This window comes from Anser brachyrhynchus (genome assembly GCF_964034855.1).
Source record: "Anser brachyrhynchus genome assembly, chromosome: 6".
Lineage (NCBI taxonomy): Eukaryota > Metazoa > Chordata > Aves > Anseriformes > Anatidae > Anser > Anser brachyrhynchus.
The window spans coordinates 12,356,085-12,379,092 of NC_137700.1; the positions used below are offsets into that span (position 1 = coordinate 12,356,085).

The window sequence follows — 23,008 nt, forward strand, 5'->3', positions numbered from 1 at the left end:
GCTAAAATAAACTAGCATGGCTACACAACATTGTTTTATGTGAAAGAGTGCTGTATAGCTTTATGTAGATCAGGCTATGATAACATCGTTAGTAATCAGCTCCTTTCAAAACAGTGAACTGAGCAAAATGGAGAGTTCACCTTGTTTTCAGAAAATTAGAGGTTTGAAGGCTATCTAAAAGAAATTTGTTTTGCTTTCGAAAGCACCTTAGAAGTTATTAGTTGTCAAACTGCTTTTTTTTGAGGGTTGAATGAACTGCTGCTATAAGAAGCAGCAGTCTTTCCGGATACACAGCATCTTTAAAAATCATATTCCATCTTTTTTCAAAATTCTCCTTTGCTAACAGTTGAACAGGCCTTTGTGGGGCTTAGGTTTATTTTCTGGCATCAAAAATGCAGCATAATTCTTGTGTTAGGGGACCTCAGAAGGAATCTTATTGTTCTATTTAAGACAGAAAGAAGGATTTAGTATCCGGGTTCCACTGAAATCACTCAGGTATGCTGGCTGAGTTTTGTGGGTGTTACCCTGTTAAAAATCTTCAGCCATTGCCACATAAGCTTACCTGTAGATTTCAGAATACTGAGCCTTTTAGCTATTCTACAGGTTGCCAGGTTGCTGAAAAAAAAAATATTTACTTTCTTTCCGCCTTATTCTTCAGTGTATTTATTTTGCTTAATTCTCTGTTACTTCACAAAGTAAATCTAATGACTAAGTAATCATTCATGGTGGATGATGTTTCAATGTCTTATCAGCTTATTTGTGCAAGCACAATCTGGCTCATTGTAGAAGAATTGTTCTGAAATTCATATTAATTGGGGGAGGGGGGGTACAAAATTTGTCATTTTTTTATACATCTTATGCCATTACAGACCTTGTTTTGCTTATGCCACGCTTTCCTGAATGAACAGAGATGGTGTGTACCTGGTGGGGGGGTCTCATTGACTTCCCTGCTTAATTTTGAAATTCTGTATTTAATTTTGTGAAGTACAAACTGTTCGGTGGAAAAAGTAGCACTAACCTGCAAAGATTTATAAAGTTGTTCATATATTAAAATTGCATGCATATGCATGGAGATGTATGTGGGTAGCACCACAGATCAGTATTAACCACTACAACTGTTGTAGTTGCCTGGAAACTGGATCTATACGAGATCGTGTTCTGGTAAGTTAGATTCCCAAGAACTTGGGCACTTTATCATTTAAAATATTGCTTTACAAAATCTAGATTCATTGAGTTTAATCTTATCTTGCAGCTACACAAATTTCTCAGAGCTGTAGGTACCCCAGAGGTCTGCAGCCATTCAGAAACAGAACTGCCAATGTCTTGTGCTGAATTGCCCTATATCTGTGCCATTCACAAACCACAGCAGCATTCACAAGCAAGTCATTTTACCTACTGGGTACTATCTAACCTACATTTTATACACTTAACAGCAGTTTTTTTCGTCTACCATAATTTCAACCAGTGGGATTAGAGGTTTTATAAAAATGACTAACCTGCATTCAAACCTTTGCTGCATATCAGGAAAGACTTAAACATAGATCTTTTATAAGCTTTTTTTTTTTTTAAAGGAAAGAAAAGGACACTAAAAACTCTTCAACTTGTTTGTTAAAACATGGCCACATGTCATTTCTGCTCTTTTTTCAGGTAAGAAAAACAATTGTAATAATATCTTTGCAGTAATTAGATTAATTGAAGGTTTCTTTATATTTTTATAACTTTTGCATGGGTGTACAAATCTGGAGTTATCTGTTAGATTAATTGCTTTTTCTCCATTAAAAATAGAAAATTGAACTTTTTATATAGAACTTTTATTTTTATAAGAATAGAAAGTTAAATTTATCAACCCTTAAAATTGTTCTCAGTATTCGCATAAAAAGTGTTTAAGCAAAACTAAAAAGTCTCATTTGTGCCCTGATTATCCAGTCTCCACTTCAGCAGTGTCATTTAACAAGCACCACACTATATAAAGGGGACTTGTGAAAGCTGCTCTTTCATTTCACTTTGAAGCAGAAAGGTAAGTTGAATTTGCTTCTCATAAATCACAAGGAACTTCAGGTAGAAGGCAAACCTGTTCCTTTTCATTTCTGTGGTCATATTTATTTTAAAATTAAATTTCCCTTTAATAGGTGGTGGGTTTTTGTTTGGTTTTGTTTAGTTTTTCACTTTTCTTATGTTAGTAATTTTACGAGATGCAGAGATGCCTGTAGGACACCAGATTGTAGTTACAGATGAAGGTCATTCAAACTGGATTAAAACCAAAGAACTGTTTTTCCATTTTGTTATTTAACTAATCAGAACTCTGACTCTGCATCATGATCCAATTATGAGCTGGGTGCAATAGCCCATTTAAATGTAATTCCCTGAATGATCAGCACCAGAGGAAATGTACCTGTTGTAATTGCATTTCCTTATCTCAGGGACATAAGTATGCCTAGCCACCTAAGGTAGGCTTCTGATAAGGACTTTAATAATCTGCTCTGTGGAGTCATAGAATGGCTCAGGTTGGAAGGAACCTTAAAGATCATCTAGTTCCAACCACAAAAAAAAAAGCCTAAAGCAGCTGGTATTCCCAGGAGGAATCCCACCTCAGATTCAATACATGCAACTTAACAGTGCTTTTAATGTTGCATGTATGTTCTCAGGTGGATTTGAAATGTACTCATTAGGATGGATATTCCTGGCAATGAGAGACAGACAGTATTGCTCAAACAGTTCTATATGCATCTTAAGGCTGAAATTTATGACATAAATATTATGTTTGGGGGCATGTCCCATTGAGCTGAGTTTAATTAGACATGCCTCTAGATGAACAAGTGGGCTTTGCCCTTAAATATAATCACTATTGATGCAGATCTAGGATAATGTCAAAAGCCTTTTACAATAAAGTCAGTCCTGCAGATGAAGCCATATTTCTTATTTTTAAAGCTCAATCCAGTTTTAGACTATCCATTTAATAAATGGTGCTAATAATAAACTGAGATTCTGATTCTGCTTTTCATATAATAACTGGATATCTCCATGCCATGGTGTCTTATATTTCATCATTTCAGGTTTTATAACCACACAGCATTAGACAATGCTGCATACCCAGCAGCTGCATTGTAAAGCCATTGTCTGTAATTTCAGAGTGCTTTTTACTCATATCTCAGCACCAAGATTATAACCCTACTTAATGTTACACCTGAAAGGTGAAATAAGCTGAAATATGATGAATGGGCCTGTTGCCAACCAGCAAACATGAATTTTCTGCAAGACTAACTGACATTTTTAAGCTTGTGGAATTTTGTTCAAAACAAGATAGGAATGTCACTAGAGCTATGAAACTTTTCCCTTGTGTAAAACTTATTTCAAATAAATGTCCCTAAACAATATTGTGCTTAAAGAGATTGCTAACTAGCTCCAAAATATCACAAGAACCACTGTAACAGATTGCACCTTTCAGGTTGGTGGCATATACGGCTATGTTTCATTGAATGATTATAGGCCTAACAGACAAGTAATGTCTTAAGCTTGATCAGTTTTATATCTGAGCTCGTTTCTCAAGGATTAATCCTACAAATAGTCAGTGATATCAAAAAAAGAAGATATTACAGAATGACAGTTACACCTTTGGGAATAGTGGAGACATAAGTATAGCAATCTGTATCAGTCTAGAAACAATTTTGTGTATAAGCTATGCAATGGTAGCAAAACGAGTCTTATACCTCAAACTACACCTTATTTGAACAAGGCAAGAATGCAAATTTCAAGAAGAGACAAAAAAAAATCAATGATATAAGCCAATGCCTACATTTCTTACAGAATCACTGCCTGACTAATATGTGCATTTTCTTACAGCTGCCCTGGACAACCATGATGTCTTACTCATTCTGCATGCTCACAGCAGCAGCTGCTTTGCTAGTGCCTTGCCATGCATTCAACTGTCCAGGACTTCCTGAGCTATCCGATATCCCTGGAGTTGGTGGACTACTTCAACTACTAAGTAAGAATAGTGATCGTCTTCATTGTAATACATATGTACTAACTGTAAGTCTTCAGTAAGGAAAAAAACTCTTTATGATGTCTTTTCATTCAGACAAAATAAGGCAATAGTAGGTTTATTTAAATGTCTACGTATTTCCAGTTCCAATAAATACAGAGAGAGATTTTCTACCTGACCTTTTGGCCCATACTTTCAGCCTGCAACAAACATAATTTGGGGAAAAAATCCTTGTCATGAAGGCTGAATGAATAAAAGCAGCTAACATAGAAGGACGTGTCCTCAAGGAAGTGGTCGTGGTAGGCAGAAGAGGGAAAGAACAAATGGAGTAAATGGTCAGTTTAATTTTTTTCTAAAAGCTAGCGCTCGTCTCTCTTCTGGGAGAAGAGGGGAAATGCAGTTTATCAATACTTAAACATAGAAATACATACAAACAAGTAAATAAACCTTTCTAGTTCATATTGCCTTTCCAGTGCTACATATTACATAACAAAAGCATAGAAGCTTTCTTTTTCTTCTTTTTTATAAATAAAATGTTATCCTGATATGCATTTTAAAGTGTAATTAAAAGGTGCCTAGTATGTTTCTATAGTATTCAAAGATGGTATGTGCAAAAGTAGTCTGGTAAGGCATATAATTCGCACTGGGTAATTTTATTTCTATATGGAAATATTTTCTCCAGGTCCATTATCAGGGTTAAAATGCTAACAAAGTTATTCATAATCTCAAACTGCAATTTGTTACATTTAAGTTCTATCGTATACTGAAATTCCCCAAATATGCACCCATTATATAGATTATATATATATAATTATGCTTCTCTTTTCCAGAACCTGTTCTAGGCCCAATGTGGCCTTTTGGAAGAGAAAGGCTTCCTGAACCTCAAGTGCCCACGGGGCTGCAAGGTAAAAAATGAGAAAAAGGGGATATTGCAATACCAAGTGAAAAAGGCTGATCTCTATATAATGTTTTGTCAGACAAATAACTCTCTCTATTGGGTGTAATGTTATTTTTCACTGGCTGTGAAGCACAGCATATAAGTGTTGGAACACTGCAACTCAGATGCAACATCTTTCATGCTTCTACATTCCCATTAGTTTCAGTTGTGAATAATGGGAACACCATCACAGAAGCATATCAGTAATTTTGTACTACATGTAGGACCTTTGTTACCAGTGGAAATTGGTATGAAATAAGTTTCTACCTGTACAGTCAGTTCCCATCTTAAACATCCAGTGCTGGATGGACTCTGTATTTCACTCCACCTATGTGGAAACCCACCTATATCAGCATTTACAGTTCCAATTAAAATAAGATCCCACTGTAAATACACAAAGCATCCATTCAGCAGAATAAAAAGAAAATTATATAGGCTGAATTTTGTTTAATGCCACAGGAATTGCTCCCTCTCAAAAATATCTCTTGTGCCTGTTCAGTAACAATTATGAGAATGAAAAATTATCCCTGGCAAAGACATAGGCAAATACTTTATCTTATGATCTTTACACTTTCATAGGCATGACACACATAAGACCTCAAGCTAGATTAAAAAAAAAAAAAAAGGTATTTCTTTTGTAGTTTTATTAGGCCTTCTCTATGCAGAAGTGAATTTATGAGCATTTCAGAGGGATTTATTTTTTTGTTTGTTTAATACAGATTAGCAAAAAAGTGACAAAGTATTGGGAAATATTTGTTTTACCCCATGCAATGTTAAAATACATCATGCACTAGCTAGTTTTGGAAAATAGCTATGTCTTATCCAATTAATAGTTCCTATCAGCAGAACCTAGTTTTTCTTGCTTATATAACTTCTGTTTCTCTGTTTAGGTCTACCTATTTCGCTTGACACTGAATTCAGCAATGTTTTAGAGAATTTCAGACAACGACTTTCCAGACTTGAAGGAGGTAATTTTTCCATTTTTACTTTTTCAGCTATCAATCATTTTCAAATGTAATGGGCAAAATTAATTATAGAACTGAGACTTGTAGAAAAGAAATCACACTTGAAAAATGGTCCTATATTCCAAAACTAGAACTTGATGTGAGACACCAATGAGCTGTTCTAGGAATACTGTAGGGCCTGTGTTCATTTTCTGTATTGCCACATACTAATTTTTGGCTTCAGAGAGGTTGACTAGAGCTAAATCTTAAAATCCTTACTCCCACTATTGACAGCATAGAATAAGATCTGGTTTTTCTATGTTATCTTTAAAACAATAATTGTGCAGTTAGTTATCTATTAAGATCGTTCAGAATTAGTTGAATTTACTTAGATGCTATAATAATGCTCAGTACAAATAGATGTCCAGTAAGTAACATAAAGGTTGTTCATGAGACAACCTGGAATAATACTTTGGATTTTACAAAGTCATTCATGTTTCAACTGTAAGACAAGATATACTTAAGTATACTCCAGTAGTGAACATGAGATAAGAACCAAAGTAAAGAAAGGTACTTTCTTAGTAGGAGAATAAAATGCAGAGTTCTCAGGAACACTTAATGGTGGGTTTTTTTTTGGATTTGGTTTATATACACACACACACACATATATATATATATATATTGCAAATGATGTTGCACTTTCTACATGGATTCATTGGAACTTCTCAGCCTTGTACCCTATTGCTAGCATTTCTATGTACCAGCAATGAAGTTATTAAAGATGGTAGAAAAAGTTTTGTGTACTGAGTTCACAAAAACAATGATCATTTCTCTATGTTTCCTTTGCTCAAATTTGAAACAAAATTGATCCTCTTTAGGGAGAACACACAGCTATTAGAGATGATACTGTACATAGTAACTGTTAGCATGACATCCTTGTCTTGGAGGAGACCATCTGTGGTCAGAAGCAGCATAGCAATATACTTATTGGACACCTATTGAACTCGTAAAACTCTGAATATCTTTATTCCTCCCTTCACTTTCATTCTTGCCCTCATCCATTCCCTCCTCTGTTCCTATTACAACTTTTAATTTCCTCTTCATCATCTTGATTTCTGTCTTTGCTTTCTCATTAATATGCCACAAGAAATAAGAAAGCTAACTAGCTCTTTTCTTTTTGTGTTTTAGCGCTTACTTTGAATGGGAAAATAACAAAAGCAGGACAGAAAATACTTGCCAGCAATGGGAAGAAAGTGATATTTTCATCTGCTCTAGAATCCTGTGAAAAGACTGGAGGAACTCTTGCAACTCCCATGAATAAGGAGGAGAACAAAGCTATTATGGCGATTGTGGAACAGTATAACAGTTATGCTTATTTGGGCATTAAAGAGAGTGAGACTTCAGGACAATTTGAGTATATGAATGGCACACCTCTGAATTACACCAATTGGCACCAATATGAGCCTAATGGCAAAGGGACAGAAAAATGTGTAGAGATGCACACCAATGGGAACTGGAATGACAGAAAATGCAACCAGTATCGCCTCACAATCTGTGAATTTTAAAGAATGATGTTTCAGGCACCTGAGAGTATGGAGACAATGAAACAACCTACGCTTCACGTTTATGCAATTTCTGATATTGTTCTATCTCAGAAAATCTAAACGAATCATATTATGCTATATTTTTATCCTTAAGAAAATTCCAAATGTAGAAGGTGATTAACTTAATTAAAATGTGCCTAAGTTGATATGTTTCTCTCTATTTTGGAGGGTTGGGAACAGCTCAGAATTCAATGGTCACAACAGACTGTCTGTGTGCACTGGGTCTTTGTGAAGACTAGAGGAAAATTCCAAGGTTTGGCTTCAGATATTGGTTAAAAATTGCCTTTGGCTTCATAATGGAAGCATTTCTAAGTATTTAGTAATTTCTGTGTTAAAGGAGATGAACAGAGGCTGATTTTACTGGAGCAATTAAGGTGTTGGGATTTGCCTATCTCCTAGAATTATAGGGCTTGCACTGTGTCATATTGAAGCACGCATTGATATGTTTAGCATCCGCATTTAACTTTCTTTACAAAAAAAATTTACAGTGCCAGTTGCAATTAATTTTCTTAGTTAAATCAGAAACTATAAAACACTGATAAACATTGTTTTTGATCCTCATAAACATATAAAATGTATATAAAATATTAAATATTGCATTTTTTGCTAAAATATCACATTCTCTCATGAAACTATGACCGCTGCAGAAGGCTGCCTGTCCATCTCCCAAACCACTGACAAAGCACACACTATCTTGGGGGTGGAGGTAAGATTGGAAGTTCAATCAAGTCAAAGAAAAGCTATTTTTCTGCTGAAACCACAAAGTCAGACTATGACTCAAAACCCCTAAGATCCAGAACAGTCTTTTCAGAAAGTACTTCCACTGCCACTCAGTTTGAGTAGCTGATTTGGGCAGTAGAATCTCAGTCAAAGACCATGAGTAGCAAATTGTCACTCACTCACCTTGCAGTGGGGAAGTCCTGGGCTCATTCTCATTGTGGGCTCATTTTCTCTCAACCTGAGGGAGAAACGAAAGTACTGAATTTAAAACGCAGGCATAAAAACTTTTACTTTATACTACCCTTTTCCTTCTCCTCTTCCCCCACAACTGGCTCTGTGCAGGGAGACCGTCTGAACCTAGACTTAACTCTGGGCATTGTCATCTCTTGTCCTTAGCCTGCCTGGGGAAGAAATGGGATCTGTCCATGTGGTCATTTCAAGCCCTGTCGAGCAGAAAAGCTTTAGGATGTTCAGACACAGAAGATGAGGGAATACTTTTGGCAGCAGACGGTTCACATTCAGCATCACACACAACACTTCAACTGATCTGAGAATGGACAGGGTTGTGGAAATGGGAAAAGTATGCCCAGTAGCAAGCTGGATAGATTTCAAAGTCTGAAACTGCTTTACACAATAGCTTCCTTGGAAACCTATGACAATAATGCCATTTTCACCAAAATTTTCAAATGGGAAGGGAATAGATCATGCCGCGACAAAAAAATCTCACTTTCAGGTTACCTTGAGAAAAGGTAAGACTAAAGTAATACCTTTTACTTTTCTTAGGTTTGACTCTGACATGTTGCACTGCATCTGCCAGAGAAATTTTTAAGGTTTACTTAAAACTACCTCTACTTCTTGAATTGTAATAATTAATATTTTAACAAGTAAACCTTGTTAACAATTTTTGTATTTCAAACATACAGGTTTTTTGTTAAAGTGAGATGATTAAATGGCATAAAACAACATCATGTTGGAGAAACCCCAAAATAAAAATCACTTTACCAACAAGCTAATTTATTATCTGAAACAAATTCACAAATTAATTTACATAGACCTCCAACTATCTTTAGAGTATCCTATTCCTTTGGTTAATCAATGATTTATTCCCATCACATCTATGTTTACAATATGATTATAAAAGGTTCTTACTAAAATCATTAATATGTAAAATCTTCCAAATGACTTATCATAATATATCATCTATCTGTAAACAGATTTATACTTCAAGACACTTAAGTGCTTTTTATCCAGTCAAAAAACACAACATTTTTTGTGTCAAAAGCTAATTTTTACTACATCCAAAAGCAAAGCATCTAAGCTAGGTTGCCGAGTACAATTTCTTTCTGCTTAAGCCATTAGTATTAGAAAAACCCAACCAAACACACGCATGTTGTTTAAAAATGAAAACTCATCAAGTCAAAGAACTGCTAGACAGCACGTTAATGTCTATGGTTCACTCCAAGAACAGAAACAATTCAGGTAAGCAAACAACAATTTTCAGTTATTTTCATAAAAACTCTCTCCCTATAATGTCATACTCAGCTCTTCTCTTTCTATACTCTACCCTTCCTCTTATGCCATTCTGAGGTGGCCCTCCTTTTTCTGTGCCCAAAGTCTCAACTTACTGCTCATGCGTAAATCTGAAGATATCAAGGAAACATCTGCTAGTTTCCTGTCTTCTTGTTAAACAATGGTGTCCATGTTCTTTTGCATGGACATTTATCTCCTATCATGAGCTTCAGAAAATACACAATCCAGTGTCACCCACCATGCCTAGAAGAAATAATTCCCCAGTAAAAGCCATATTCTACAGATCTATTTGTAATTCATTTGTATCTCATGGGATTCATGTGTAGTAATTAATTAAAAGCCTGGTGAAGGTATAACAATTTTTAACTACTGGTGTACATATTCAGTAGAAGGTTACATGATTGGTATTTTCTATTCTGCAGAAAAGCATCCCCAGACTATCTTGTTCTTTTAGCTAGCATTTTGTGTATGTGTGTGTAACCGTATCAATTTAAACTCTCAAATAACGTTTAAAATGCTTTCAATTTCTTTGTTTTTGTTTTTTTTAATTGGTCTATTTTTTTGTGAGAGATCCAACTTTTGCATTTACGTGTATTAATGGAAAATTTTGTTTGTTTGTTTTTAATGAAGAGAGAGGAGGCCGGGCAAAAGAAGGAATGCAATAAATTGTCCCTGTTCATTATTGTATCAGTGGTATATAGTGAGGAGACCCAGAAAAATCCAGGTTAGTCTTTTTCATTTTTAAGTTTTTTAGTGTTTTTTTTTTGTCTTTATTATTTGTAATAACAGATAAGCAATCTAACAGTAGGATCTTGCAATTCAGAAAATATTTTCACTTTGCAAATGTTATAAAAGCAGATTTTGAAAATCGAGATCTTAGTGAAAGTTAAAAGGTCACAAAAATTCAGTATCTTCTGAAGCAAGAGGGTTGTGTATCATATAATAGGTTTAATACAATTGTTATTAATTACAGTATGTAATTAACATTGGGGGGGTTGTCTGGCCATAAAAATGATGGATATTAATTTCAGAGGGGATCTCTGATCTAGAGTGATATCCTCTAATAACTGTGTAATTTAATAGATGCTTCATCTTAGAAATATTATTACCTCCCTCCACTCCTCCACAAATCCCTACCACAGGTAAAGAAATTGACCTTAGATTACAACAAATAAACATCTTTTAGTGGCTTCCTGATTTTTCTGGAAAAGCTGATGAAAACAAGTCCCTTTGTTCATCAGAAACTTGAGCTCAAATTTGACTTTGTGAGTACGGTAACTGACAGGACATGACATAGGGTGGTAGGGCTACCTTATCTTGTAGAGACTGACCAGTACCTCCCTTATACTTTTTATTTTTAAGTTTAATTATATTATTCCTCTGTTCTTTTCTAGGAGACCATACATGGTGGAAAAACACCAGTACCTAATGCTGCAATATCCTACCACTGCTACAAATACAAGGTAAAAGTTAGTCATACATTTTACATTTATTTACAGCTTTTCCTTAGAACAATGAGTGTAAGCAGGAGAAGAAATATTTGCTGCCAGGATATTTGTTAGCTGGTTTTGCAACCACACTGAAAAGAGGTGGAAAGGCTAATGGCCCTTCTACAACTCTTCTAAACTAGAGGAAAACAATGTTCTTGAGTGCATTGTGTAATGGTGTAACACACGTTTATTTAGACCTTGAAGAGAGTCAGATTGCAAGTAACTTTCATTATCTGAAGTTGAAGGCTACTATTTAAAATTGCATTAACTTACAGTTGCACAAACAGACCTGGGTTTAAAGCATGATCAATACAGGATGTTTGGAAATTAGAGTAGAACCTTTCAAAAATAAGGGGACTTGGATTTGAGTTGAAGTACTTGTTAGGAAACTAGGGTTTGGTGGCATTTGGCTCAAGGGTGATAAGCCAGGTGAAGCCTGGAGTGAAACCTTCACCCATGTCTTCCCTTGTGGCCCAGGAGCCAAGAGCACCTTAACCCTTGAAGTTTCAGTGTTTGCAGTTATGGTCATAAGGACAGTAGTGAACAACTGAACATTCTTGTGCAGATAATGGTGGACAACTGCAGCATATATGGAAAAAATACTTTCAACTATTTCATAAACTTGAGGTCTTTTTCTTGCTCTCATTAGAAAGCTATTTTGCTAGTAAGAACCATTGAAGAGATATTGTTTCGCTTTCTACCTGTTATAAACACAGAACTACTTCTTCCTCTGTTTCTCAGCTGAGCTGCACAAAGTGACAAACCGGAGACACGCAGTGACCTCCACTTGGATCCTCCACATGTGACTTGGGTCAGCAGAGCAAGATGGCGGTTGCATTTACAAACACTGATCATGCTGTCTACGGGTAAAATTAAGACTTTCTGCTCTAAAATGCTGCTTGTAACTTCAACAAAATGCCAGGTTGAAGGCTGTCCTCTCAGGCGTTCATATGTTGCTGAATTCTTTGCTCCATGGTTTTAAAGCTCAGCAAGAATAGCCTCAGTTCTCCTCTGAGAAGCACTGCCAGACACCAGCACTGGGAGGGGAGATGCTAGATCCCACATGTGCTGTGCTCCTCCTGTTACTCCCAGGCATAAGGGGGCAGTCTGACAAGGACACATAGAAAAGGACATGCAGAAAGTACAGGACCAGGTGGTGGTGAGATAGGATGGGAACAGCAGCAGAACAGCACAAAAGCAGGGTAAACAGAAAATATATATATAAACAGGGTTGGAATCATTTAAATACAAGCTGAGAGAATAAGGAGAGAATTTAAAGTTATCTATGGTATGACTAGCACCATGAAGGAAATATATATATACGCACACCTTTCAGGAGGTTAAATATATAGAAGAAATGCTAACAAACAGGCTCATGGAAGGAACATGTACCCACTTTCATAACCTAAAATTCATTTCCAGTGTCTGTATTTCTTGAAGCACCTAAGGAAGATGTGTTGAGAGACTTCTGTCCTCAGCATGTTTTATTTACCTACCTACATTTTATAACACTAAGCTGTCATTCTCCTTAATTTGCTTCGCTAGCACTGGAATTATAAAGCCTCTCAACAATAGATGCAGAAACACTGAAGAAAAGTTCTCAGTATTCAAAAATTATTTCTCCTCAGTGAGGCCCATATCCTTGAACCTGGTTGAGTTTCTGTGATTAAAAATAAAAAAAGCTTATAAATAATAGATTACAAGTTAAAATAATTATAAAGAATATTACATTATTCTATTAAGCATTAACAAGTGCAGTAGAAATGCAAATATTTTAAAGTATTTTAGCTTGTTCCATCTTATCAATATGCTGATGAAAATTGAGAGGAGAAAAGTTTACAATTTATCAAATCCACATCAGTTCTTCTTGGAAGGAAGTGTACAGAGAGACTTCGGTTTCCCAGGCCATCAGTCAGCACATGAAACTCACTAACAGAGGCCAAGCCCTTCTCACACCTGCCTAATCCACAGTTTCTGCCAGATGCAGCTGAAATGCTGAAGTCATTCCCACCATAGATGCAAACACCCAGGTTCTGCCAGTGTCTTTTGCTAGGGCATATCTGGACCCCACGTAACTGCCTCACAATCTGTTTGTTTCATGAAACAATTAGAAAACCTCAGCCAAAAAACGTTAAGAGGACCAAATCAAACACTCAAAAGTTAGGAACTTCAAGTTTTAGCATGAAAATTTAAGCAAAGTTTACTTATGCAAATTTAAATTGGCCCACATACAACTGGTATTGCATATTTATTTTTCACAGGACTGGTGCCTTTTCCAGGGCACTCGATAAACAATGCAGGGAATTAATCAGGCCTCTGTGGGTATGACACCAATGGCAAAGGACCCCACCTTAGCTGCTGTGGTAACACCCTGTGAGGGTGCAGGGTACAGGATACCTACAGAGGTGATCTAGGCTTGCTTCAATGGAGTAGCATCTTAGGCCAGTATGGATATTGCTCGCGTTCCTTGTCTAACCTCAAAGCACCCATTCCTCAGCCGATTTAGCTGTTAGCCTTCATGCAACATCAGGATGCTGTCCTGACACAAGGATGCTGTGATCCCACCTATTCATTTGAACTGGAACACAGCCTGAAACTCCATTCCTACAAGTCCCAGTTAGATGGAAACAACTCTTAGCTGAGACTAACTTAGAAATGCATGGCAACATTTTCCATTTCAGTGAGGCTCCGTGCCTTGAGGCTTCTGTAATTACAGGAATGATACAGAGCAGCTTTTTCCTCACTCAAAGGTGATTTTGCTGTCGGATAAAACTATGACTTACTTACATAGTACAGTAGAATTGTTATTTGTAATATATAAACTTCCCCTAGAGTAATCTGTAGGTTATTTATTTAAGTCTGTGATGTACTATTGTCTTCTGGCTTTGTTGCTACTGTTTGATTCTATTTAGTTACATGTCTTCAATAATTACAGACAGAGGACTTATTGTGATGTTGAAAGTGACAACGTTGTAGGGGTGTTCCTGATGAATATTATGCTTCAGGTAAACTCCTTATTTTGGCTTATCTTAACTGACATTTGCAATTTAACATTTACACAGCAATTCTGTGGAAATATCAAGTATTTCAGATAAGTATTGAGAAATTGCTTGTTGTACTCCATTTTTTCTAACATGCGGAAGGTGTTTCTACAAGTCAAAGTACCCTCAAATTTTGTACTCACATTTCAAGTGTTCACCTCTTGAAGAAAAACCCCTATCATTCAAATTAAAGGTCATGAAATTTCTATTCCTGTGCAAATTCATATCATATGACACACTCTTGATATTTCCCATAGATAAGATGAATCTCAAGTTACACACCCTATAAATTAGACTATTTAATGTGCCTTTCCTATTTCTTATAGGAGCTGTCAGGTAAGTTAAACATCCTTAAAGAGGTTTCTCTTCAAAATGTGTTTAATTCTCTCAAGCTGTTCACAAACCTCTCTGGTTTAGATATCTGCATCTCAACATTTTTATTTAAACTTTAGCATACTGTGACAGAGGATATATCCTGCAGTGAAGATACTTTAACAGGTGAATATTAATAATTGTTTCCCTCTTAAATTGATAAAGAAAGAGTGTCCCAGTTTGCCTTAACCTGTTTCTTTCTTACTAAAGCATATGTCTGTTGCTCTTCTGTAAGATTAACACTGGAATTATAGCTTGTTCCATGGGAAAAGTGGCATATGATAGTATCTGCTGTATAAAAATGGGTTGAGGGACAAGATTTTTTTGTTGTTGTTGTTCTATACCTCTTAAGTAACATAGCTTTACAACTATTAATCACATTCATTTCACTGAGGGTATCTTAGTAGAAACTTCAAATCCAGACAAAGTTCTGAAACTTTCTTTTTTTAACAGGACTCTAGACAGGAGAGTAAACCAGACTGTTTTATATTTGGCTTTGAATAATGCTGTCACCACAGATGTTCCACAGAATGTTAGCAGTGGCTCTTTTCCTGCTCCCCTACTGTGCTCGAGGTAACCCAGCACACAAGTTTCCAGTGCCCGGTTTCAGGATCTTACCAGAAAATGGGATAGCTGAAGGCTTTATATCAGGTACCTGTAGTTACCAGCTCCTTTTGTATTTACATATACTGTTGTGTTCCATCTTTATGCTTCATAAACCCAGTGCTATGTTATGTGAATTGATGTGGGTTCTACTTGATGAAAAATAATCAGATCTTTATTAATTTCCTGTATGAAGCAAGATGTTTAAAACTCTCCTACTTAATGACTCAGTGGCTCAGTTCACATCAAGAAAAGGTTATCATTTTCCGTAACAGGGCACTAAAAACTTGTTGCCAGGTGTTAGGTTGGAACTGTGAATAAGTGCTTGAAGAGCCTGAAGAATTCTGTCAACAGTCCCAAAATACCATTAAAAAAAAAAATCAAACAAACCCACTGCGCAATTGCCAGTCTTTTGCCTGGACCGTCTCAAACATTTGTAGATTAAAGACTAACCCAGCCCGTTAAATCACGTTTTCCATAAGCATCTCTGCAAGTAGTTGCCATGAATTTGTTCCTTATAATCAAAAATATTAATGTATGAAATAATCCCTTATTTAAAACACAACAATGAACTAACAGGTCAAGTTGCAAGGATTGATCTTAATTTCACACAATTACCTCTGCTTTATCTTAAAAGCCAAGATTTAAACTGCGAAACAAAGTGCATAATCTGATTTTGTTTTTAGGCTTCAAGTCACTTCCTGGCAAAGAAATGGGAGATGTTATCCTTCAGTTAGAAGATCGGATTTCCAAACTTGAAAGAGGTAATTTATCTACCTTTATTTTCTGCTGTAGCTTGATTAGGGGACATAAAGAAGATGAGCAACAAAATGGCTTCTCAGGAAAAGGCAGAATTTTCAGAGTTTTCATTACATTTATGTTTTGTTTGGTGGCAGATAGAGTGATAACTGACAAACTGGGGGCAGGGGGCATTAGTTTTCTGTAACTAGGGAGAGATGCCTAGCTAACAGCCCTGAAGTATGGCTGCAAACAAATCCAACTTGGACTAAAATCTCTGCCTATGCAAAAGTGCTCCATGGGCATCTGTCATGTCCCTAATAGAAACTGAATACTAAAAAAAAAAATACCAAAACATCCACAAACAGATCATATCTAAGATCCTACTCGCTCAAGGGCTGACAACTATCTCTATATTCTGCAAGTCATCACAAAAGGCTTGTGCAGTAGAGCTAGACTCAGAGGGAATAATAGCATACTTTATCTAAATGTAAAGATACAGCTTTTAGGGGTTGTCTCTTTTCTCTATTTTTAATCTTTGATTTTAAGCTTTCCTCTCCTTTAATTATTTCTGGGTTTAACTTAAAGTTATGGAGGAAAATAGGCAGTGGGAATTACAGTTGGCAGCAAAATAACTACAAAGCAATGCACAAAAGATTAACAGCTTCCACCTGTTCTTGCAGTCCTCCACTTGGAAGGAATAATAACAGCATCTGAAGGAAAAATATTTGCTACCAGTGGGAAAACAGCCGATTTCCACGCTACAGTGAAAAAATGTGGAGAGGCTGGGGGTTCTATTGCCACTCCAAGGAACGCAGGCGAGAATGATGCCATTCTGTACTTTGTGAAACAGTTCAATAAGTACGCCTACCTAGGGATAAAGGAATCTCTAATTCCAGGCAAATTCCAGTTCCTGGATGGTGCTGAACTGAGCTATACCAACTGGCATCCAAACGAGCCTTCTGGCAAAGGGGAAGAGGAGTGCGTGGAGATGTACACTGATGGTACTTGGAATAACAAAAAGTGCAACCAGAATCGCCTTATTGTCTGCCAGTTCTAGTGCTCCCTCCTGCTGCTGTCTGGCAGGGTCCCTGGAATTGTTTTTCCCATCCCTTGTTTCTTCATTTGTAGCTAGTGAACTAAGATAACAGCATGAAAAAATAAAAGTTACTTTCCCAGCCTGATCTGGCTTTTGAACTAATACCATCCATAAAGAGACTCATTATAATGAGAGCAGTGACCATTTTGTCTGCTCTCTTACTGATTGTCCAATGCCACTGACTCTCTCAGTAAGACTGCCCATGTGTTCCTATGCTCTCTTCAACTGCTGACTTTTTACAAGAGAAAAAAGTAGATCTCTTGAGCACATACCTAGTGACTTGCAGCTACAAAAGCTTCCAATCCCTCTGTAACCACGAGCCTTAAAGTTGTATTTTGATCCCCTTAGTTCCCAGATTTCCCTCACCAAACCTACCTTACCACAAGAGAGTCTCACCCATCTTAACGTTTCCCATGGGAAAGCTTTAGAACCAGCAGGTCTTTAATCCTCATATACCTGAAAAGCAGTGGCCAGAAGCCACCTGGCTTGAGCACCTCTAGCAACTCCCAATGGCTTTCTTGACACAATGTTAGCAGGATGAGAAGACCAACATCTCATGCCATGTGGGACGTGGTGTGGAAGAAAATGCACAGGAGACAAGATGATACAGTGCCCATGGAGTTTGGTGAGATCAGTAGAGCCATGGGAATGTCAATTTATTTCAGCCAAAAGGTAGATGGGTTCAGATACCCAGTGCTGATTTCTAGGCACCACTGGCATTTTCAGAGCTGTACAAATCTTGAGCAGGATTTCCCTGGGGCTAAGTCCAGTGGAAATGTGGGTTTTGGAAGCCACCTGTATTCCGTGCTCATTGTAGAAACCACTCAGAGCTTGTCCCCTCCTGTTCAAGCTTATTTATTGTTTAAAACAAAGCTTTTTTAATAGCTTTGCTGCTGGGGTCCAATCACCAACCAAAGTTGGGCATTCCCAAGATCAAAGATAGAGCTGGGCAGTACAACAGATGCACCCAGAGATGTCTGTGAATTTTTTTCCTTCCTCTTGGGCAGTTGACTCCAGCATAGCTTAGACACCATAGGCTCTGCATAAGCTCCACAGATACATTGAGCAAAGGCTGGCTGACCATTTAGGCACACCTCCATACACACCAGGCCAAACGCCTCACTATCAGCTGCACCCACTCACATGAGCTTTCTTAGTCCCAGCTTGGTCACAGGGAGCCGACCAAGGAAACATGCAGGCGTAGAGCCAGACCAGCTCCTCATTCCCCCTGGGTGACGGGGAGGCCAAACCATCAACATATAAAGGTAAGTGGGGGGAGGAAGGCAAGCCCCCAACTGGTGCAAATGCTGGGGCCAGAGAGGGGTCTGCTTGCAGCCCCATAGCCATGCACATCCCTGCAATTCCAGAGCAGCAACTGGCTGTGCACGGCATTGCTGAGCTGGCTTAAGTTCAATTACTGGAATATTTGGGTACACATTCTCACCACCTGCTCTGTGGAAAGATACCAATCTTCCTGGCCTCTGTTCAGCTCTTTGCTTGTTGTCATGGCCTGCGAATCACTCTTGCTGTTATTCTCTGCAAACCAAGCAATTTATCTTACAGGTATTTACTTCAGATGATTAACACTACAGGACCAATGTAAGACCAAGACACCTTTCTGCTTGAACAATTTAGTGTCTGCAGGTGGTTTGCTTCCACAAGGTACCTAATTATTCACTCTGGTAATATTCAGATTCTTCATCACAACAATGCATACAAAATAGGACTGCTTCCCTGTTCCTGGAATGGTAAAGTTATCCAAACCTATAAAAAGAAATGTTTTTAGAGCAAAGTCCTCCATTTATCCAACACATCTGTTTAGCATGCGATAAGATCCACAAGCTGTTAACTAGAGCACTGTTTCTGGGCATCACAATCACAACATAAAACATTGAATCCTTTCATATTAGGTCTAGGTAGATTATTATGTTGCTATGCTAACCCAGTTTGAAACAGGTATGCCGAGGGAAAATGGGGAATCAAGAGTTTGCAGGCACTGTTTCACTTTCAAACTATATTCTTACTCAGAAATGTTTTACAGTTTACCAGTAAATGTCTGCACCCACCAGCTCACCCGCCCACAGCCTTCAGCCTTGCGTGACTCCTGTTGTGAAACTACCTCTGCCACAAGTACAAGGAAACAGGAGCACAGGCATCACCTCGTGCAGTAGTTTTCCACTCATCGTATTTCAATACAGTTTAGGAAGCTTACAACGATTAACATCAGCCTAAGAATGAAGTTTGACCCCCACCAACATTTAAAGACATGGTAAGTTTTTATTTTATGTCTCCTATCTTGGAAACTTAAGCTTCAGTATCAGAACATCTCCTTGCTTATCTACAGGGGTTACAGAACCATTTCAAAATCAGAAAAAAATGCAAGTACGTAAAAGAAAATGGGTGTCTAGCAAACATGTGCCATTGCAGAAATGTTTGCCCAATATTTGGGCATTTTCCCCCGTGGACTCCCCAGGGAGAGGGTAAGGTACTTAGTGTTACCCTGCAGCTACAGATGCTAACCCTGTCCACTCACTCTACTTGTGGTACCAGATGAGGATGTAAAACCTCAACCGAAGCAAATACTTCTTACTCTGCTTCATTTCAGTCCCTCCAGTAACCCTGCCAACAGCAGACAGGTCTGGAACCAGCGATCCCGACCTGAAAACCCAGTCCATACAGCATTTGGACACCTATTTCATTCATTTCCAAAATCTGACTGAGAGGGCAGCACAGAATCCTTTGATTTGTAGAAAGGCAGAAAATGCCCAAGGCTAGAACAATCATTAATGATTATTCAATGTTATTTTCTGAAACTTTTGTGAAAATATTTTAAAAACCTAATCTGCTCAATTCTAACCTTGAACACCAGCTGTGCCTTATGTGAATGTACCAGCACTTGTGGGTGTACAACAACACCGCCCAGCATGCTGACAAGCCAAACTGGTGTGCTTCAAATATCTCAGCCAGTGGAGAGCACCACTTCCAAAGGTGATGGTCATGACTCTGGGGCACTGCGTACAGGTAAGAGGGTCAGTTCTTAGGGGCTATGCAAGGCCACCTCCACACCAGTGTGGAGTAGAGCCTGAATTGCACAGCAACCCTGAAGGGGTTTCCATGTGCTTCTTACTCCCCGTAATAGATAACACGGCCATGATTATTCAAATACTTAAAGTTAAGCTCACAAGTAGCAAGCGTTGAACCAAACTACATTGTTGGGAGTTGGGCAGCTGAACCCCCTGAATCTGCAACAACCTTAGGGGCTGTCAGCCTTCATACTCTGAAGGCTTCCTGTACTCTCACTTAATAACTCAGCTTCTGACTGGTTATTATCAGAATATTGACTATGAGTAAATATGATTTTTACAGAGAAAGCTCAAGTGGTTTCCGGGCAGAAAAAGAGCCATCACTTATCACAAGCGACTGTCTCCTAAAGCAGCTCGAGCACAAGTGAACAAGCGGGGTGTTGTTTTACTGGTCCTGAGCAAACCATGGTCAAGGCAGAACTGCTTCGCCCTCACTTTGAAAAGGATTGTGCCACTTTAAGAACCAGCAAGTGGGAGGTGGTGCAGGCACCACTGTACAAACAAGTACCTGTGCACCGCTGCGCACCTCGGCTCAGGGGCCCGCTGCCCTCACGATCCCCAGCAGGTTTAGCACAGCTCCAGTGCACGCTCAGGCTGCTGGACGGAGGATGGATGCCCAGACAAACCTACTCAGTTTCATCAGCGAGACTTGCAACGCACCTTGGGGACACTAACAAGGTAAGAGTGGATGGAAAAAAGCTAAATTCCTACAGGATCACTCAAATTTGTTGCTTCATCTGCATCACACCTCAGGCAAAGTTAGAACTTTTTTCACGTAGTCAAAATGTAAAGTTTCTATTCATGTATTTAATATTAAGCTCGCTAATATCGAAAGAGTCAGTTTGCTAAATAGTTGATTATGTCAGCAAGTGCACTGCATAAGGCAATGCTTTATTTTCCTTTTAAAGTTAGCAGACCTTGAGCTTGTATGAGTCCCTCCAAAAGCATTTAAACATTTGAGGATAGGCAATGTCTGTTTGGCATACAGGTGTATATAGCCCTCCGCTGTACTTTTAAGAGTAAAAAACTAACAAACATGCCAGGAACTAAGACGAAAAACGCCTTGCTAGGTGAAATATAGAAAAAAATAGAACTTGCATGTCCAAAGCAATTCATACATATTTTAAAAGACAGTCTTCTGTTTTATTTTAACTTTCATTTTAGTTACCTGTTTTCTAGAAAAATAAGGTGAAATGTACTGCAACTAAAGGCACCGTCAGCCAAATCCCAGTGTTCTGAGCTGCTTTTGTGTTATTAAATAAGCTCTGTCTTCATCATGTCTAAGATTTTATAAGTTAGATTAGATTTTTGTAGCCAAATCTCATTTTAAGATTTTTTTCAACTACATTTGTATTTAGTGACTTTACTCACAATGCTAGATTGGTTTTACTTTAATCAGACTAAATTACAGCATGCTGTGGAAAGGTTGAAATCCTTTTAAAAATGAATGCCTAAGTATTTGTTATAATTAGCACTTCATTCAGTTGTTACTTGTAGAGGCAAATCTGTAATACATGCCAATTCAGAGAGATTTCTTTTAATTTTATGATTCGGTACATTTTCAGAACACTCTTCGTTTGAAAGCGTAGGACCTTTAGGGATGAGTGTAGTTTGATTTTTGAGGTTTTATACAGTTGAAATACGGCCTTTTCTCTAAGCTACTAAATCGATGGATTTGGTTTCTGGATTTTACAGGAGCTTTAAGTGACACTTTTGCAGTGATAGTTTTCTTGACCATCACCCTCATTTCTAGTTTATCAGTGTGCAAGAACCCCAGGTTTCAGAACTTTTCACATTCCTACTCTTTGCTACCTCTGGCTTCAGGTCAGAAAATTAGCATAGAGATTCACCTTTCTGCTGCCACACACTGTTACAAGGCAGACTAGGGGCACTGCAGCAGCGATGGCCTCTCCAAAAAATTGTGTAAACGTGTATAATCTTTAAATGTTGATGGGGAGCTGGCAGCTATGGTCAAGAATCAGCACACGGTAATACTCACTTGCTCCACTTGAAGTCTAAAGGTTTTGATCAGTGAGTGAGGAAGAGCAGCAAGCAGAACAAGTTCATTGTTGCAGGTTTAGCCCTTTTGACTTGTTTTTCCATTAAAACAAGTACTTGCTTAGAAGAAGTGTTCACATCTGCAAAACAGGAAGCCTTCTGCAGCTCCAGCTGTGCTAAAGCAACAGTTAATCCATGCATCTAGCTAGGTAGCTCTCACATCTAAGTTGTAAAACCCCTCCCACAAAGAGCTGCAGGCCCTGTTACACACGAAACCGGAAACACAATACCACATATCTGGTTTTATCTGATATTCTGAATTGGTGTATTTTAGCAGGACTGCCAACATGCTAAAATAACAAATGTAGGTGTAAGGAAATAACTAATATTCGGTCTTTAACATTTCATCTACCTTTTTGCTTAGTACTGTCAGTCCTGTTTTTTCATTCAGTTTGATAGTATTTATCTCTGCCAGGAAGACAGACTAGGAATCAAGCACTGCAGAAGTAGGGCTTGCCCTGTTTACTTACACAAAGTGGAGCGTGACCAAGGTATTCCCAAAAGCTGTCATACAACTACACTTCATAGTTCCTTTTTTACTGTCTGCTCTAGTTTTAGTGTGTTTCCATAACAATGAAAATCCAAGCTTATACACCATAGGACTATGCCCATTGGGATGGGGAAGGAAAAGGGAATGACTGATCCTCAGGTATTAGTGAACAGTGCAATAGTGGCCTAGAGTCTTTATAGAAAACTTCTGGCATTCTTTGATGCAGCCAGGTCTTCACAAGTGACATTGGGGTAGAACCCCAGTGCTGCTGCCAAGAGTTTCCAGTAACATTAGAAACAGGAATCTTAGAGCAGGCC

General features: G+C 38.0%; 3 protein-coding genes and 1 long non-coding RNA gene across 10 annotated transcripts in view; 3 read left to right on the top strand and 1 right to left on the bottom strand.

Moving 5' to 3' along the window:
- The window catches only part of LOC308196822 (uncharacterized protein), a 110,545-nt gene extending 87,648 nt beyond the window's left edge, over positions 1–22,897 (bottom strand). For 3 of the 4 annotated variants that reach the window (XR_013952415.1, XR_013952416.1, XM_080596457.1), the window contains exons 1-2: positions 22,143–22,897; positions 8,371–8,425 (exon numbers count right to left, since the gene is read on the bottom strand). Coding sequence is in view for 2 of the 4 variants with exons in the window: in XM_080596457.1 (XP_080452583.1) it covers positions 8,371–8,403 (33 nt within the window). In the remaining 2 variants the exon portion in view is untranslated. Of the gene's footprint in view, positions 1–8,370; positions 8,426–19,126; positions 19,327–22,142 lie in introns of those variants that run through there. The other variant, XM_080596456.1, reaches the window with a different exon arrangement.
- LOC308196816 (pulmonary surfactant-associated protein A-like) lies at positions 1,667–7,615 on the top strand. 2 transcript variants are annotated; one of them, XM_080596438.1, is made up of 5 exons: positions 1,667–2,017; positions 3,841–3,985; positions 4,813–4,887; positions 5,810–5,887; positions 7,052–7,615. In XM_080596438.1, exons 2-5 carry the CDS (start codon positions 3,856–3,858, stop codon positions 7,426–7,428), a joined length of 660 nt encoding a protein of 219 aa, XP_080452564.1. In that variant the 5' UTR covers positions 1,667–2,017; positions 3,841–3,855; the 3' UTR covers positions 7,429–7,615. The 2 variants fall into 2 exon arrangements, with proteins under 2 accessions (XP_080452564.1, XP_080452563.1); XM_080596437.1 differs by having other exon boundaries at positions 1,667–3,985.
- LOC308196825 lies at positions 10,201–14,029 on the top strand. Its single transcript, XR_013952422.1, has 3 exons — positions 10,201–10,441; positions 11,112–11,180; positions 11,949–14,029. It is a non-coding gene; the product is annotated as an uncharacterized lncRNA (long non-coding RNA).
- On the top strand, positions 14,562–17,145 carry LOC308196819 (pulmonary surfactant-associated protein A-like). Of its 3 annotated transcripts, none has more exons than XM_080596445.1 (4): positions 14,562–14,584; positions 15,074–15,271; positions 15,910–15,987; positions 16,645–17,145. In XM_080596445.1, exons 2-4 carry the CDS (start codon positions 15,124–15,126, stop codon positions 17,019–17,021), a joined length of 603 nt encoding a protein of 200 aa, XP_080452571.1. In that variant the 5' UTR covers positions 14,562–14,584; positions 15,074–15,123; the 3' UTR covers positions 17,022–17,145. The 3 variants fall into 3 exon arrangements, with proteins under 3 accessions (XP_080452571.1, XP_080452570.1, XP_080452572.1); XM_080596444.1 differs by having other exon boundaries at positions 14,578–14,746; XM_080596446.1 differs by having other exon boundaries at positions 14,578–14,746; positions 15,139–15,271.
- Positions 22,898–23,008: the final 111 nt, after the last annotated feature.

Excerpts from the sequence above, each read along its gene's own strand:
- LOC308196816 (XM_080596437.1), top strand. The coding sequence starts at position 3,823 with ATGTGCATTTTCTTACAGCTGCCCTGGACAACCATGATGTCTTACTCA. Across the intron at positions 4,888-5,809 it reads AGTGCCCACGGGGCTGCAAG|GTCTACCTATTTCGCTTGAC; the intron begins GTAAAAAATGAG and ends TTCTCTGTTTAG. Across the intron at positions 5,888-7,051 it reads ACTTTCCAGACTTGAAGGAG|CGCTTACTTTGAATGGGAAA; the intron begins GTAATTTTTCCA and ends TTTGTGTTTTAG.
- LOC308196819 (XM_080596445.1), top strand. The coding sequence starts at position 15,124 with ATGCTGTCACCACAGATGTTCCACAGAATGTTAGCAGTGGCTCTTTTC. Across the intron at positions 15,272-15,909 it reads AGCTGAAGGCTTTATATCAG|GCTTCAAGTCACTTCCTGGC; the intron begins GTACCTGTAGTT and ends TTTTGTTTTTAG. Across the intron at positions 15,988-16,644 it reads GATTTCCAAACTTGAAAGAG|TCCTCCACTTGGAAGGAATA; the intron begins GTAATTTATCTA and ends CTGTTCTTGCAG.